This window comes from Mesoplodon mirus (assembly GCF_964341445.2).
Source record: "Mesoplodon mirus genome assembly, chromosome: 4".
Classification (NCBI taxonomy): Eukaryota; Metazoa; Chordata; class Mammalia; order Artiodactyla; family Ziphiidae; genus Mesoplodon; species Mesoplodon mirus.
Genome location: NC_138979.1, coordinates 104,690,143 through 104,708,816, shown reverse-complemented (window position 1 = coordinate 104,708,816; position 18,674 = coordinate 104,690,143). Strand labels below are relative to the sequence as shown.

The following is an 18,674-nucleotide window of genomic DNA, read 5'->3' as shown; positions in this document are numbered from 1 at the left end:
AAAACAAAAAAAGAATCTAAGGAAGCAAATTTTCCTATAGAAGGTTTTCCTGTAGAAGGTACATTTGGGGTTAGCATAAAAATTGATTTTTTAAAAAATAATCATGAATTCTGAAAATGTGAAAATTTTTTTTCATTTCTTGCCATCTATTTTGTTTTTTATACTTTTTCCTGAACATATGGTTTTTAAAAAACCAAAGTACAGCAGAAGTTTGTTTTTTGGGGGGTTTTTTTTGTTTTTTTTGTCTGCATTGGGTCTTCATTGCTACGCGCAGGCCTTCTCTAGTTGCGGCAAGTGGGGGTTACTCTTCGTTGCAGTGTGTGGGCTTCTCATTGTGGTGGCTTCTCTTGTTGTGGAGCACAGGCTCTAGGTGCGCAGGCTTCAGTAGTTGTGGCGCACAGGCTTAGTTGCTCTCCAGTATGTGGGATCTTCAGAGACCAGGGATTGAAACCGTGTCCCCTGCATTGGCAGGCGGATTCTTAACCACTGCACCATCAGGGAAGTCCCCAGCAGAAGTTTTTAATGAACACTTATCAAAATCAAAAATATATAAGGTCATAGAATACTTAAATAATACAGTCAACAAAATGAGTTTAAAAGATTAATAGACAAACATATCACTTACATACAAACTTACATAATATTTTTTTCACTTAAGTCTGTCAGACATTTATAAAAATTAAGTATGCCCTTGGCCACAAAGAAAATGGAAAAAAAAATGGAGATTTCATGGACATCATTTGATCTTAATCCAATAAAATTAGAACTAATAAAAGGACAAATAGCTTCTTGGAAATTAAGAAACACATTTCTAGATAACTCATATCAAAGAAGAAATCAAAACTATTTAGAAAGCAAAGTAAGGAGAACATTTAATGCCAAATATATGGGATATACAGCAGAAATTATACTTACCAGGGAATTAAAAGCCTGAGATATCATTGTTATAGAAAAGACTGTAAAAATAAAGGATTTTTTAACACTCACTTTAAGAAATTGGAAAATGAACAATAAAATAACATCCATAAAAAGGCAGGAAGACAGATTTAATGCAGGTAAATAGTAAAGTTATTGAAATAGAAAACAAAAATAAGTAGAAAAGATAACAGATCTAAAAACTGGTACTTTGAAAAGACAATAAAATAAGAAAACTCTTGGGCTTCCCTGGTGGCGCAGTGGTTGAGAGTCCGCCTGCTGATGCAGGGGACACAGGTTCGTGCCCTGGTCCGGGAAGATCCCACATGCCGTGGAGTGGCTGGGCCCGTGAGCCATGGCCGCTGAGCCTGCGCGTCTGGAGCCTGTGCTCCGCAACGGGAGATGCCACAACAGTGAGATGCCTGCATAATGCAAACAAACAAACAAACAAATAAATAAAACATACATACATACATACATACATACATACATACGAAGAAAACTCTTAAAGAGCCTAATTAAGAAAAAGGAGAAAGCTAAAATATATATTGAGAAAGAAGACATGTCCACAGATTAAAGGAGAGATTAAAAGAATTTTTTTTAATCCACCAACTGGGACGACAAATTTTAAGACCTAGATGGTTTTTCAGAAAAACATAAATTACCAAAATTAACCCAGGAACTGGAAAATTCTAATTAACTACCATTGAAATTTTTAAAAAATTTACCATTAAAATTGTCACTAGGACCAGATGAGTTCTAACTTTTAAAGAATAGATCCACACATATATGAATATTTGGCTTATGACAAAGATGCCCCTGCAGAACAGTGGCCTTTTCTATAAATGGTGTTGCATCAGTTGGATATCCATAGGAAAAAAATGAACCTTGATTCATACTTCACCCTATACATAAAAATCAGTTCTATACAACACCAAAAGTACAAGTGGCAAAATTAAAATTTGGAGCTCATCAAAATGTAAAACTTGTGTGCTACAAATCATACCATCAAGAAAGGGAGGGCTTCCCTGGTGGCGCAGTGGTTGAGAGTCCGCCTGCCAATGCAGGGGACACGGGTTCGTGCCCCGGTCTGGGAAGATCCCACATGCCGCGGAGCGGCTGGGTCCATGAGCCATGGCCACTGAGCCTGCACGTCCGGAGCCTGTGCTCCACAACAGGAGAGGCCACAACAGTAAGAGGCCCGCGTACCGCAAAAAAAAAAAATAATAATAATAAAAGAAAGGGAAAAGACAACCCACAGAATGGGAGAAAACATTTGCAAATCATACATCTTATAAGAGACTTGTATCCAGAGTATATAAAGAACTCTTAAAACTCAAAAAGACAACCCAATTAAAAAATCGTCTGGGACTTCCCTGGCATTCCAGTGGTCAGGACTTCGCACTTCCAATGCAGGGGGCATATCTGATCCCTGGCTGGGGAACTAAGATCCCACATGCCCCGTGGTGTGGCCAGAAAAAAAAAAAAAAAAAAAAAAAAAACCAAAGGATCAGAATAGACACTTCTCCAAAGAAGCTATGCAAATGGCCAATAAACAAGATTGTGATTAAGGAAATACAAATTAAAATCAGTTACTACTTCACACCCACTAGGGTTGCTGTAGTCAAAAAGACAAAATAATAAGTATTGGCAAGGATGTGGAAAAATTGGAATTTTCATACATTGCTGATAGGCATGTAAATTGATGTAGCCACTTTGGAAAACAGTTGGGTATTTCCTCAAAAAGTTAAACATAGAACTATTATATGATCCAGCAATTCCACTTCCAGGTATTTACCTAAGAGAATTGAATACATACATCTACACGAAAACTTGTACATGAGCATTATTCATAATAGCCAAAAAGTGAACTGATTATGAGTTACTTGAAGCTGGGATGGGGTGGAGGAGAATGGGGAATGACAGCTAATGGGTACAGGGTTTCTTTTAGGGGAATGAAAATGCTGTAAAATTAGCTGGGGCTTGATGTTGTACAACCCTGTGAATATATTTTAAAAATCATTTAATTGTATACTTAAATGGGTGAATTATATGGTGTGCAAATTAAATCTCAATAAAGCTGTTTAGAAAGAAATCGATTATAGGAGGATTGTATATCTAACGTGAAAAGTAAATCAAAGATGGAAACTGGGAAGATACTCATGCATCTTTTGGGTTGCCAACCTCATTATTCTTATCACCATAGTGCCCCTTCCTAGTAGAATCTCCTTGCCTCAGCTGAAGATGGGGAGTAGAAAGGTGCCTAGGTATGCAGCCAGAGTCTTAGGAAAAGCAGAATGAGTACCAGGGGACCAGAGAAAGCAGAGGGGAAGGGTAGGAACAGAGAGGATGCTGGCAGGGTGGAAGAGGGAGAGGATATGTAGGAAGCTAATCTTTGAGGGTATGAATGCTCCCCTTTCCTCTCAGGCCTTACAGAGGTCAGGAGGGGCAGTGTTAGGGAAATAAATCTGGGAACAAACCCATCAAGATAGTAAGAGAAATCAACTATACTTCAATAAAATAAATTTTTAAAAAAGATGGTAAGAGAGTTCAGCCTATATCAGGAAAGAAATTTAAAAATCCCAAAGTAGAGGAAGGCCAAAGAAATGGAGTATGTATGGGCTGTGGAAAATGAGGTTCACAGCTATGGGCATCTGTTCCAGGACTTAGATGACTATGAGTCTCCTTTAGGGTAGAACTGGGGAGAGCATTTTTGAGGCAGGTGGGGAAATGTGTGGCAGCCCTCATAGACAGATGTACAGCATCCATATGTGTGTGTGCACTTGTAGGAGCTCAGCTGGCAGCACCGGCAAAAGGTACTATGTAGAAATATCAAATCACTATATTGTGTAACAAGAACTAATAACGTAGTGTTGTAGGTCAGTTATATTTCAAAAACAAACAAACAGGGCTTCCCTGGTGGCGCAGTGGTTGAGAGTCTGCCTGCCGATGCAGGGGGCACGGGTTCGTGCCCCGGTCCGGGAGGATCCCACATACCGCGGAGCGGCTGGGCCCGTGAGCCATGGCTGCTGAGTCTGCGCATCCAGGGCCTGTGCTCCGCAACGGGAGAGGCCACAGCAGTGAGAGGCCCGCGTACCGCAAAAAACAAACAAACAAACTTATTAAAAATGAGATCAGATTTGTGGTTACCAGAGGCGGGCAGTAAGAGGTGGGAAAATAGGATCAAGGCAGTCAAAAGGTACAAACTTCCAATTATAAGATAAATAAGTGCTAGGGATGCAAGGTACAACATGATAAATATAATTAACACTGCTGTATGTTATCTATGAAAGTTGTTAAGAGAGCAAATCCTGAGTTCTCATCACAAGGAAATTTTTTTTCTATTTCTTTAATTCTGTATCTGTATGAGACGATGGATGTTTATTAAACTTGTGATAATCATTTCATGATATAAGTCAAATCACTAGCTGTAAACCTTAAACTTATTCAGTGCTATATGTCAATTATATCTCAATAAAACTGAAAGAAAAAAAAAGGTGCTATGGTAGTGCCCCAAGACCTCCTGCATGCCCAAGGAGTGGCTCAGGCCAAAACACTATAACTTACACCCTTTCAGTGCAGTTGAGGAACTACTGCAAGTACCCCTGCCAGGCCTGAAATACCCAAGAGCTGATTGTGCATAAATTGGGCACTTAATCCAAATAGATAAGTCAAGTGAGGAGAGTGACCTGTGCATATAGTCCTGGACTCAAGGTACAGCAAATTACCCATGTATTGCATACAGCATGGGCGGTTGCATCCAGTATGTACCCATAGTGTGTGAGCCTAATATCCGTTGGCACTTGGCATTCCTGGTGAATCTCTGAGAATGTGGTCCCATGTTTCACTTTGTGGTTATGAAGCTTCAAGGGGAAACCTACTCTTTTTTTAAAAAAAACTTTACTATTATAGGAATTTTCAAACATATACAAAAATAGATAATAGTTTAATGAACTCCCCATGTATCCATCACCAAACTTCAAAAATTATCAACTCTTTATTCTCTACATTTTCCTACCTCCCCACCCCTGTTATTTTGAAGCAAATCCCAGGCATCATCAATTTATCTGTATTTCAGTATGTATCCCTAAAAAGATGGGGACTCTTATTTTTAAAATATCCAAATACCATAATCATATCTTAAAATGATTAATTATTAAGTCAGTATTTATATTTCCCTGATTGTCTGCATTATTTTCCAATTTGTTAAGTTGCAACCCAGGTGAGGTCCAAATATTATAAACACTTGATATCTCTCTCTCAATTAGCTTTTAAAGTATAAGGTCCCCTTCCATAACCCTCCCTTCCCCCCTTCTCTCTCTCTCTCTCCCTCTTTCCTCCTCTCTCCCCTAACCACCCCCCTTTTTATGAGGAAGCCAGATTTTTCCATACTCTGCTAAGTATGGATTTTGCCCATTGTGTATACCCAAACTTTCATTTTAACGTGTTCCTCTGTCCTTTGTATTTTCTGTAAATTGGCAGAGGCCTTATCAGATGAAGGGTTTTTTTTTTTTCAAGTTTACTTTATAGTTGTACTTTCATCAGGAGATAGTATCTGGTGATGATGTGATGATCAACCATTATTTAATGATCAACCATTATTACTAGATCATTATCTAGATCTAGTAATTCATTAGGAGTTTTAAAGTAGTGATATCCTAATTTTCTTCTTTTTTTTCATTTATTGTCTAAATACTTCTATAAAAAGAAATATTCCTTTATCAGGTATTTGGCTCCTATATGAAAGGCAGTCAGCCATTTTCCCAAGGAGGCCTGATTTCTTTGAGAAGTGTAGAGCTTTGATTTTTCTTTATAAATTTAGCCTTAAAAATATTTTTTAAGAAAGAGAGTCAACATCAGTTATAATTGCTTTTAGCACATTTTTACAGTTTCTGAGCACATCTGTTAGAAAGCTTGTTACAGATAGAGAAGTGAGATTAAAATCTCATTTGTTATTTCCTTTTAATTTGTCAACTGAAAGGGGAGAATGAGAGGAAACTAACATTTGTTAGATTACTTCAGCAGGCCCTGAGCTTTGGTACCATTTTTTTTTAAAATATTTATTTATTTTTAGTTTTGGATGCGTTGGGTCTTCGTTGCTGCATGCGGGCTTTCTCTAGTTGCGGCAAGCAGGGGCTACTCTTCGTTGCAGTGCACGGGCTTCTCATTGCGGTGGCTTGTTGTGGAGCACGGGCTCTAGGCGCACGGGCTTCAGTAGTTGTGGCATGTGAGCTCGGTAGTTGTGGCTCGAGGGCTCTAGAGCACAGGCTCAGTAGTTGTGGCACATGGGCTTAGTTGCTCCATGGCATGTGGGATATTCCCGGACCAGGGCTCGAACCCACGTCCCCTGCATTGGGAAGTGGATTCTTAACCACTGGACCACCAGGGAAGTCCTGCTTTGGTACCTTTTTTAAAGACTTTTACTTTAATCTTAAGAGGTTGGTCAATATTGTGCCCATTTTATAGATGAGGAGACCAAAGCTTAGAGTGATAAAATGACTTATTCCGTGCCACACTGCCTATAAATAATGTACAGTTGTGGCATTTTGTTTGGTTTGGTTTTTATATGTAATGAGCCGACTTGGTTTTTCCAATACTGCATTATGGACATCGGAAAGTCATTGGATTAGAGCTGTAAGACATTTAAAAAATGTCCAAAAGACACTTAAGACATTTTAAAAATAACTAAATTTTTACTGCTTTATTTTATGTATATCAGAAAAGTTTGAGTTCAACCTGGGATACAAGTAAGGAGCAGGGCTAGAGAATAAAAATAGAAAAGCATAATCTTGGAAACTGGCATCTTTTTTCTTTCTTTTAAGGGAGAGGTTTTTGGTAAGTTTGAATTTTCAGGTATTGATAGTTTTTAAAACAATGCATAGCCATTTTCCTTTCTCCTCAATTTTATTGAGGTATAATTGACAAATAATGCATAATCATTTTCAAATCACTTTCAATCCTATGAGTGGAACATCCACAGTTTCTCTAAACATCTGTTAGAAATTGACTTTGAGATCAGAGACTTTATTTCAGATTCCAACTAGTAGCTTACTAGGTATATGAATTTAACAGAGTTTTCAAATTTTTCTTTGTAGAACATTTTAAAATAGGCACTCTGAGACTTGAAACAGTTCTTGAACATGGTTTGGTTCTCAAAATACCAGTTTTGAGGGACTGATTTTTTTTTTTCCAGTTTACTATAAACACATCACCTACTCCAGAAGACCTGATGTTAAGTCAATATGTTTACCGACCCAAGATACAGATTTATAAAGAAGATTGTGAAGCTCTTCGCCAGAAGATTGAAGAGTATGAAAGTTTTCATTTTGTGTGTGTGTTTTGTTGGATGGGTAAATAATCTGTGTGGCAAGGTTTTGATTAGAATAACACCGGCATTGGAAAAGTTGATAGCATTAATTGGCAGTGTGATATGGTATATGGGAAAGAGTTTCAGCTTTGTAGTCAGACAGATGGAAGTTCAATCCTGGCTACAACAGTAGCTGTGTAACCTTAGGTAAGTCATTTAACCTTCATTTCCACATCCATCAATTGAGGATAATAATACCTACTTAGTAGGTAGAAATGAGCAGTAGAAATAGTGTATATAAAAAGGTTGCATGCCATTCTTAGCAAAGAGTAGGTCCTTAATAAGCAATCATTATTAGATTATGATATCATAAATTGCAAAAGAACATCTTTAAAAGAAGATAATACCCTTAAGAGATTTATATATAGTGCCTAAAATCAAGATTGACTTTGGGTTTATAATTCTATCACATTTGCTCTTGATTTGCATTTATAAAAGAACAAGGTTTTACTCAGACTATAGTCAGTGGTTTGGTATAAGTAGATGCTGCAGACTAATTTACAAATTAGGTATATCTAGATTTTCACAGGTAAATCAAGACTTGCAACTCAAGACAATGTTTATATCATACTTATCTAGAACTGTCAAACTAAATTTGAACCAATCTAACAAATAGAAAAGAAATGAAATAATCTTTTAAGAATCGTGTAGTTTTAAAACTTTTGGTGGTGAGCACACTGTAGTGTACATAGATGTCAAAATATAATTTACACATAAAATTTATATAATGTTATAAACCAGTTACCTCAATAAGTAAAAATAATTAAAGGGAATTATGTAGTTTTAAAACTAGGAGTTTAAGATGCTGTTAAATTATAGTACTGCAGGGCTTCCCTGGTGGCGCAGTGGTTGAGAGTCCGCCTGCCGATGCAGGGGACGTGGGTTCGTGCCCCGGTCCGGGAAGATCCCACATGCCACGGAGCGGCCGGGCCCGTGAGCCATGGCCGCTGAGCCTGCGCGTCCGGAGCCTGTGCTCTGCAACAGGAGAGGCCACAGCAGTGAGAGACCCGTGTACCGCAAAAAAAAAAAAAAAAAAAAAAAGTTATAGTACTGCAGATTTGCCTGATTTTTGGCTTGTTCATTCAAGAAATATGTGTGTTGAGCACCTACTATGTGCCAGGCACTGTACTAAGTCCTGGGGTTCATCACTGAACACGTTTCTTATTTTCATGTTGTTTAAAAGAGTTGGGTGTCTCAGGATTTGTCTGAGAATGTTTTGTTTTGAATGAAATAGGTAGATCTTGTATACAACGAAAAGTCTGTTTAGATGTGCTCTACTGTTTGATTTTGCACCTATGTGCCTGTATATATTATCTTCTAACTCTGATAAAAATGTATTTCCTCTACTTATTAACAAGAAACTAATATATAACTTTGCTGCTTTTATTAATGGTATTCTATAAAGGTGAGATAAGACCAAACTGAATTGGAAACCTTTACTTAAAATAATAGCTACGGGGCTTCCCTGGTAGCGCAGTGGTTAAGAATCTGCCTGCCAATGCAAAGGACACGGGTTCGAGCCCAGGCCCGGGAAGATCCCACATGTTGCAGAGCAACTAAGCCTGTGTGGCACAACTATGGAAGCCCACGTGCCACAACTACTGAAGCCTGCGTGCCTAGAGCCCGTGCTCCGCCACAAGAGAAGCCACGACAATAAGAAGCCTGCGCACCGCAATGAAGAGTAGCCCCCGCTCACCGCAACTAGAGAAAGCCCGTGCACAGCAACAAAGACCCAACACAGCCAAAAATAAATAAATTTATTACAAAAAAAATAATAGCTACAACTTCACAACAATAATGCATTCACAAGCCTTAAGGATTCTCTATAAGCAACGTATTTTCATTTTGGAGCAAGTTGATGCATTGAGATGAGAATTCTATTTATTTGGGAGGGAAGTTTTTTTGAATCATAAATTCTTGAACTGTTCTCCAAGTGTTGAAATAATCAGGCTGGCCGCTGTTCCTGAGTGAATTTCCCTCTTTATGTAGAAAAAAACTAGGAAAAATTAAGTATGCCTGTAGATCTGAGCTGATTCATTCTAGCTGACTTCTGAACTCCGTGCTAATTAACTTTTCTATATTTTAGATTAAAGCTTTCTGCACTGAACCAAGATAAATTGTTCACTGATGTAAATAGGAACCTATGGGAAAAAGTGAGACACTACTCTGATGAGGAGGTACTTTTGTCTCATTTTCTGAATGGGAATCAGCATAGACATTTTGAAAAATGTTTATTGTGAAATCAGTAACTGTTACTTGATAATTAGTGATGAGTTCTTTAAAATTTACTTCTCAGATATAATATGTAAACAAGATTTTATTATACATGAATGATTATTAATATATAATCTTTTCAAACCTTAAGTGATCAATTTAATATATGAAATATATTTGATATTTATTTAGAGTTCCCTCCTTGTTTGCTTTTCACTTAGATTAAGATGGGGAAGAGATTTACTTTAATTGATTAAATAATAAGCAACTCGTTTTATATTTGCCCTAATTAAAGAATTTTATTAACTAAGAGCCTGTCATTTTCTAATTTGTAATATAAGTGAATTAAAAGTAGGAATCAAAATTGAAATCTTTGGTTCTGGACTTAAACTATTAAATGGTATTAAATTTGCAAATGAGAAGAAGCCTTAGGAATCAGAGTCTAGGATGGGCAAAGCTTAGCAGGTAGCAGCTGAACCAGCCTTCCCAGACCATTTGCCTTCTCTAACTCATTTGTTTGAGTGCAGTGTAATCTTTGACTTTCCCTTACAGCTGAAGGCCTTTGGAATTTACCTGAACAAAATAAAATCACGTTTTACCAAGATGACTAAAGTCTTCACTCACCAAGGAAAAGTGTCCCTGTACAGCAAGCTGGTACAGTCGGCTCAGGTAATTTGAGACAGTTAAGAGCTTAGAAAGATCTATTAAAATTACTTTATAGTGGTTATGGAATATGAGGCATGTTCCTTAGGAGACATGTGAATGAGAGCTGGGCAAAAACTTAAAATTGTTCATAAGAGGTGGGGTTCAATTTATTGAAAGTAGTAAATCCTGGCATCTTGAGTAATTCTAGAATATATTTACTAATATGTGCCTATGTGTCATCTCAAATTTGTTATTCATTATACATACTGAAATAAAACAGTACAGGATTCTGATCTTCCATTGCTAAGGACTGTGCTGTAGTATTATCTTCCTCATAGTCCGTACTCAGCTGTGTTTGTGTGTGCATGTGTTTAAAGTAGCATTTCCCAAAATGATCATCCTTTAAGAAAGGTCTTGCATAAAAAAAACTTTCCATTGACAAATAAGTCTGGGAAATGTTACATGCAGTGTCCCTCTTTTGGAGAAATATAATAACTAGCATATTAAAGTCTAAGGTCAGAAATATATATATATATATATTTTTTTTTTTTTAGTCTAAAAAGAAAAAAATGCTATAATTCTATTTGACCAGTGTTTCCCAAATTTATTTGACCATAGAACATTTTTCATGAACTCCTTTTAAGTAATATATATTAACATCTTATATTACATGGAAATGCTAAAATAAAGTACAAAATATGAACTTATATTAATCTGTTATGTATGCTTTAAAAAAATTTTTTAAGACCAGACTTGAAGTTTTGATCTTTGTTTTAAGATTTGCCTATTCATGAATTAGACACAGCAGTTTGAACCATTTATAATGTTATAATGTTTTGTTTGGAGTTTTAACTTGACAGTCTATGATATTGTGTGTTTAGAAGGAGAGGGAGAAGCTTCAGACAAGGATAGATGAGATGGACAACATACTTCAGAAGATTGATAACTGTCTCACTGAGGTGGAAATAGGTAAAGTATCTTGAATACTTTTCCAAAAGAAAATTTAATTGTATCTAAATGCTTCCCTACAGTACATACTGCTGGTAGCACTATGCTGAAGCCTTGTATTAGCAGCTTGAGCCATTAAATTAGAGCAAATTAAAGCTCCTTTACTGTCATTCATAACGCAATCAACAAGAAATGCCCAAGATAATAAGTCTCTTTGGGAAGCTCTTCATAACCTAGACCGTGATATTGTGGTGTTGTTGTTGTTTTAATAAATGAACTTACCTCTGTTTGAAAATTAGCTATCCTTTCAGTTGGATCTCTCATGATCCCAACTTGTTAGTATTATCTTGAAACTACTTTCTCAAAGATCACAAAATTTCCCATAATCATCAAACTTGGTAGCTCTCAGTCCTTAGCCGTCTAGTTGTCTTTCATCATTTGACACTGCTGATTATTCTTTTCTTCCTGATTCTTTTCTTCCTGAAACTTTCTTCTCCCTGAACTCTATGATACTGCACTACCCTGACCCTATTCTTTTCTCCTAGCTGTTCCTTTTAGCTCCTCTGTTGTCCCTTATCTAACCCCTTGTGTAAGCATTTAGATTTTATCATCTACTCATTTCTGTATTCTTTCCGCTAATGCTTTCATCTGCCTTAACAACTATGTTATATGAATAATTCCCAAATTCAGTGAAATTCATCAAGCATTTGTTGAGCACCTGCTACGTGCCAGATACTGTGCTTAGCATCAGAAAAAAGATATACACAGATTTTTGCCTTTAAGTGGCTTATAATCATTTTGGGTGAGGGCATCTTTAGCCTCTTGCTCTTGAGTTCCAGACTTAATGTTTCCAGCTTCTTGCTGAACCACTTGGCAAAAGTGTCCTTAAGCACCTTAAACATTATGTGAAAAAATGGAATTTATTGTCTTCCCTTTCCAAGATAAAATCTGAAAACTTGTTATCTCTATAAACAAGTTCTCTTTCTCATCTCTTAATGGCATCACCATTCTCATAAATTGTAAAAGGCTCAAAATTTTATTGTCTTTTAGTCTCTCTTATCAAGTCCTGTCATATCTGCTTCTTCAGTATCCCCTGTGTTCTTTCGCATTCACATTAAGGCTGTCATTAATTCTGACATGTGCTATTTCAAGTCTTCTAACTAATCTTTCTACACTCTTAATTTCATTCTATTACACTCTTTTTTTTTTTTTTTGGCGGTATGAGGGCCTCTCACTGCTGTGGCCCCTCCCGTTGCGGAGCACAGGTTCCGGACGCGCAGGCTCAGCGGCCATGGCTCACGGGCCCAGCCGCTCCGCGGCATGTGGGATCTTCCTGGACCGGGGCACAAACCCGCGTCCCCTGCATCGGCAGGCAGACTCTCAACCACTGCGCCACCAGGGAAGCCCCTCTATTACACTCTTAATTTCATTCTATCTCTTTCCTGTCCAACCTGCACATTGCTGCCAGATTAATGATTATGAAAGACAGTTTTCATTATGTTACTTCTCTGAAAACTTTTCTGCCTTTCCATTTATTACAAAATAAAGTCCAAACTCCTGAGCTTGACATTTAACAATCTGTACAATCATTTTCAAATATTCCTTTCTTATATGGTTTTACTATTATTCCCTTACACATCCTAAATTCCAACCAAATTTTGTCATTTCTGTGCAGTCCTGCCACTTTGTCTTTGCCTAATGCATTCTCCCTCTATTTTTACCAAAGGACATGTTCTCTGTCTTCCTTGAGCTACCATGGCTACCTTGTTAGTACCTCTTATATTATCTATCATATCTACTTGTAATTATGGTTACTTTTGTATAGTTTATTTTCCTAAGTAAATTGGAAGCTCCATAGGGGCAAAGATCAGCTTTTATTTTTCTTAATATCCTTCAAAGTTCTTAGCACTATGCTTTGCACAGAATAAGTGCCTAGTACATGTTTTCTGCATTGAATTGATAAGTATATGAATTTCCTAGTCTTAAACTGTACCACCCCTTTGTTCATTATCTTGCTTTTTTACTTCATGAAAAAAAAATAGAAGCCATTAGGGCCAGAACTTCTAAACTTTCTGCTACCAAACAAACCGAACTTTTATATATCTATATCAATTCTTTCATCCTTCCTTTTCCCTAAGATCAGTGTTTCCACCTAAACTTTGAATTGCAGCCCCTCTTGTCTTCTCAGGAATCTTATAGCACTGATTTTCCCTTATCTATTGTATATTCAACCTCTCTGCCTCCTCCACTGGATATGTTCACCTCTCTCTTATCTTTAAAAATACCAACAACCACACTCTTTCTAGGTACCACTGAATGGCTCCCTATTTCTTTCTTCATTATTCCTTGAGCAAATTACTGAGTACCTGTTATGTGCCTTGTATAGTGCTCGGTGCTAAGAATACTATGGTGATTAAAAACAAAACTTTATGCCCTCGTGGAGCTTTTTTTTTTTTTTCCGTTTATCAATACTTCCGTTACTTTCTCTTTTTTTAATATTTATTTATTTATTTGGCTGTGTCGGGTCTTAGTTGCGGCACACAGGATCTTCGTTGCAGCATGCAGGGTCTTTCGTTGTGACGTGTGAGCTTCTCTCTAGTTGTGGCGTGCAGGCTTAGTTGCCCTGTGGCATGTGGGATCTTGGTTCCCTGACCAGGGATCAAACCCATGTCCTCTGCATTGGAAGGCAGATTCTTAACCACTGGACCACTGGGGAAGTCCCCCATGACTTTCTTTTAATTCAAACATTTATATACAAAGAAAGGTTTCCGTGCTTTAATTTTTTAACATAATATACAGAACCACAATACTATTTCAATTGCAAATCATGGGAGATCACATTCAAATATGCTTGGATTTGACAAGTTGCTATTACAATACTGAGAAAAAGTTATAAGAATTAAATAGTTTTATGGTAACTGCTATGGAAGAGTGGTTCCATGGTGCTATAAGTTCCTGAAACAGAAATCTGACCTAGTCAGGTCAGGAGAGGCTTCCCTCTGAGGAAGTGGCATTTAAGTCAAGATCTGAAGAATAAGCAGGAGTTAAAGTGAGAAGGGAGGGGAGAGCCGACTATTCAATATGAATAGCACAGGTAGAAGCCCTTCTATGGGAAAGAATATACCAAGTACAAGGGTCTGAAATAAGGCCAATGTGGCTAGAATAGAAAGAGCAAAAGGGAACACAGTCTGAGATGAAGCTGGAGATGTCAGTTTTAGGGGCCAGGCCAAGGAGGGCCTCTTAAGGAGTTTTGAGTTTTTCTAAGAACAGTGAATAGCCATTTGAAGGATGTTAAGCACTGGCTGCAGTGTAGATACAGGATTTGAATAGATCAAGAGTAATTAATTATAAGAAGTTAAGTAGTTATTGGACTGATATGGTTAAGAAAGGACAATAGCTTATATTAAGGGAACCTGGTGGTGGCAAAGGATAAAAGTGGATTCAGAAAATATTTTTGAGGTAAAAATCTAAACTTGGGTTTGGATGTGGGGAGAGAGAAGGCTTTTAAGGATGTTTCCAAAGTTTCAGAAACAAATTAAATTTTAAAATGTAAATTTGTGTATGTGTATCTGTTCCTGATTAGTCCATGGGGTTTCCTAACAATAACTTTAATATATGCAAATTATATATAAACAGTTTCCATCTCAGAGTGTCCCCTAAGAAGCTGCTATTGGAGATCATTGCCATATGGCTCAAAGTTCACTTGTCTGCCACCAGAAGCAAGTCTTTGTATGAAATTATTATAGCTCAGTGCTTTTTTGGCAAGGAATGGTGGGGAAAGATGAATGTGAAATATTCTTAACACTTCATTTGGGGACCATCTATTCTTTTCATTTCTGGTTGTTTATTTTTGACTGAGTTATTCTAATGCGTGTTGTCTACTTTAGAAACTAAGAATTTGGAGGATGAACAGAAAGACAATCCTGTGGAAGAGTGGGATTCTGAAATGAAGTCTGCAGAGAAAGGTAACTGAATTAATTAAGGAGATAAATGGGGGGGAAAATCCCCTGTTCTGAGTTTATTTATTTATTTAGTAAGATTAGTGAGATGGACTTTTCAATAAAACAGATGATTTTTGTACCAATATTTTAATGTATACATTCTGATAGATTTGTTTTTCTTTTCAAAGAACTGGAACAGCTGAAAACTGAAGAAGAAAAGCTTCAAAGGTTAGTCTTCTGTTTGAGTGTTAGAAAACATGCTAAACTTCACATGGCTAAGTGACTTCCTACCTCCAGAAACTGACAAGATTGAAGGCATGAGTATTGACTAAGGCTGAGTCAGAGCTTCTGCTGTACTTTGAACTTGACCTTGGAGGCCATCTTAGTCAATAGTATTTTCTAAGCATTTATTGTTTACAGAGCATTAATCCAAGACAGTAGTTCTCAAGCTTGTAAAATATTAGGATCCTATTAAAGAAAATCTAGCCTCCGGACGCGCAGGCTCAGCAGCCATGGCCCACGGGCCTAGCCACTCCGCGGCATGTGGGATCCTCCTAGACCGGGGCATGAACCCGTGTCCCCTGCATTGGCAGGTGGACTCTCAACCACTGCACCACCAGGGAAGCCCATGTTTTTCTTATACTCTGGATCTTATTTAACTATAAGACTAAAAGAAATCAAATACAAGTCATGGCAAAACCAAAAAAATTCCAATTGAAAATGTAAATTTGACAGGTGGTAATATCAATATTTGGCTAAAAAATTGATGCTAGCAAAATGACAAATTATAAGTTTTATTTAGCTCTAATAAATTAAACAAAACCAAACGCAGGCACTGAAATTATGTCATAAGAATGCCCCATTTTAAGGTGGGCATTCTTACGGTCTACATTATGCTTACATTTTTAACATCAAAATGAAAATGTAAATTTTAATAATAATCTTAAAGAACATGGGAACCCCTAAGAATATCTTCATGGATCCCAATTTGAGAGCCATTGATTTAGGCCTTTCCTAATTAGACCCAAACTTCTAGTTTAATGCTTATTAAAAAAAAAAAAACAACTAAGAAATGCAAAATAGATGTCATACACCTCACTGGGGAGCCATTTAGCACATGACTTTTTGTCATAAACTTTTAATGAAGTCTGAATTCTCTAGCAGTGGCCTTATCTTTCTCTAAATACCTGGTTTGATTTGCAGAGATCTCTTAGAGCTGGAGGTACAGAAAAAGCAGACCCTTGCTCAAATAGACTTTGTGCTAAAACAAACAAATAGAACTGAAGAGCTACTGGATCATTTGAGGTAAGGAAAAGTAGGTGGCATTAATTTGTGTTTTATCCTGTACCTTCATGGTTGTCTAAATCCACTAGTGCAGTTGACATGTGTTTGTAATGTGTATCACTGTTTTTAACCTATAATACAATGCATTCTCAAAAAAAAGAGTTATATACTCAACACTAAGCTGAAAGTATACAAGGTGGAAGAGCTATGGAATTATAATTTTAAAATATTTAATATTTTATATTGCCTAGACTTGGTTTTTCTCTGATATACAACTCAAGATTGAGTCCATTCTTCTTTCAAAAGCGTAAGTTTGTATATTCACAATGTTGGAATTAAAATAATGATTGTCTCCCAAGCCAGTAGAAAACTCCAGCAGCTGCTGACGGTACTTACTATTCAGGTGGTATAAGAAGTTAACTCTCTTCTTTTATCTCAAAAAGTGTTTTATTTGTCTTGTTTATTCTCTCTTCAGCTTGTCTGAATGGGATGTCATTGAGTGGAGTGATGATCAAGCTATATTCACCTTTCTTTATGACACAGTAGAACTCACCATCACCTTTGGAGAGCCAGTAGGTGAGTAGCAAGAATAAGATAATTCCCCTGTACATAAATGTACGGCTAAACTTACTAAAGATTCATATCTCTATTTTAATACAGTAATAACTATTGACATAATAAAAGCACTGCTGAAAATCTTAATTAAAAGAGGCAATCACTTTAATTAGTGATAATAGAATTTTATTTTATTAAATAAAAAATAAAATAAAAATTCAGCTAGTGAAAGTTGCTCTTTGTCGAATTACATTAGATAGAAATTTTGCCTATCCAAAATAATGGATCAACATGATATTCACCTCTGTTTACTCTGACTTCCTTTTTTCCATCTGTCTTTTGTGATAGAGAATTTACTCTAATGGCTGATGATTCTCGACTGGTTGTTTTTTTGTATATAAGTTAACCTAAAAAGCTAATTGGAAATTCTGTGTGTATTGGTAGTTATCAAAGTAGGTAGACATCACTATATGGTAATTTGACAGAGTCCTAGCTATTTTGTTAACATCTCCTGTCAGTATCTTTAGGTCTTTTCTCTTGAAACAGATAGCTTCAGCATGGCCAACCCTGGGTGATCATGGCCAAATTGAAACTTAGGATCTTTATAATCTCCCAGCCTCCAAGCCCAATTCTCCTTAAAAGTTCCTGGGAATTCCCTGGCAGTCCAGTGGTTAGGACTCGGAGCTTTCACTACTATGGCCCCGGGTTCAATCCCAGGTTGAGGAACTAAGATCCCGCAAGCCACATGGTGCGGCCCCCCCCAAAAAAGTTCTTTTTCTAAGTGAATACCATCAACTTCTGTTCAGGTTCAAAATTAAAACAGGAATCACTCTATACCTCTTTCTTTATTTTTATTTATTTATTTTTGGCTGCGTTGGGTCTTCGTTGCTGCACACGGGCTTTCTCCAGTTGCAGAGAGTGGGAGCTACTCTTCGTTGTGGTGCACGGGCTTCTTATCGCATGCGGTGGCTTCTCTTGTTGCGGAGCACGGGCTCTAGGCGCGTGGGCTTTAGTAGTTGTGGCACACAGGCTCAGTAGCTGTGGCTTGCGGGCTCTAGAGCGCAGGCTCAGTAGTTGTGGCGCATGGGCTTAGTTGCTCTGCGGCATGCTCCGGGATCTTCCCAGACCAGGGCTCGAACCCTTGTCCCCTGCATTGGCAGGCGGATTCTTAACCACTGCACCACCAGGGAAGTCCCTATACCTCTTTCTTCTTCACCAGGCATATCTAAGTCATGAATAAGACTTATTGATTTTAATTTAATATTCATCTACTTTTTTGTGTCTCTTCTATCAATAGTCATTTCTAATCTAAATGACTACAATAACACTATAGCTGGTCTTTCTGGATCTTTTCCTTTTCCTCTCCAATTCTTTCTCCTTCCTGTAGCAATAGTGATTGTTTAAAAGTTTATCATGCACCTCCTACTCTTAGACTAATGATCAAAATACTAATATAGCCTGTCAGGCCCTGCATGAATTGAATTTTTCCTCCTTTTCCTGCCTCATTTTACACCGTTCTCTGCACGTCGGGCACAATGGATTTCTTTCATTTCCTTAAAAGATCATGGTCTTTCATGCTCAGTCATATTCCATCCTACCTCAGGACATTCATACTGATGTTTCTTATGCCTAGACGCTCTTTCCCCTGTCTTAGTCCTTCTGGGCTGCCATTTTAAAAATACCATAAACTGAGTAGCTTATAAACAACTACTGGAGGCTGGAAGTCCAGTTCTGGAGGCTGGAAGTCCAAGATAAGGATCCCAGCAGAGTCAGGCAAGGGCCCTCTTCCAGGTTGCGGACTTTTC

The 18,674-nt window shown here is 37.4% G+C and overlaps 1 protein-coding gene across 4 annotated transcripts in view; it reads left to right on the top strand.

The window, feature by feature from the left end:
• KNL1 (kinetochore scaffold 1) overlaps positions 1-18,674 on the top strand; it is a 65,598-nt gene that overhangs the window by 41,450 nt on the left and 5,474 nt on the right. For all 4 annotated transcript variants that reach the window (XM_082619157.1, XM_082619156.1, XM_082619158.1 and 1 more), the window contains 8 exons: positions 7,109-7,224; positions 9,369-9,459; positions 10,049-10,165; positions 11,023-11,110; positions 14,977-15,054; positions 15,219-15,258; positions 16,234-16,335; positions 16,790-16,890. In XM_082619157.1, the coding sequence (XP_082475283.1) occupies positions 7,109-7,224; positions 9,369-9,459; positions 10,049-10,165; positions 11,023-11,110; positions 14,977-15,054; positions 15,219-15,258; positions 16,234-16,335; positions 16,790-16,890 (733 nt within the window). The remainder of the gene's footprint in view (positions 1-7,108; positions 7,225-9,368; positions 9,460-10,048; positions 10,166-11,022; positions 11,111-14,976; positions 15,055-15,218; positions 15,259-16,233; positions 16,336-16,789; positions 16,891-18,674) is intronic.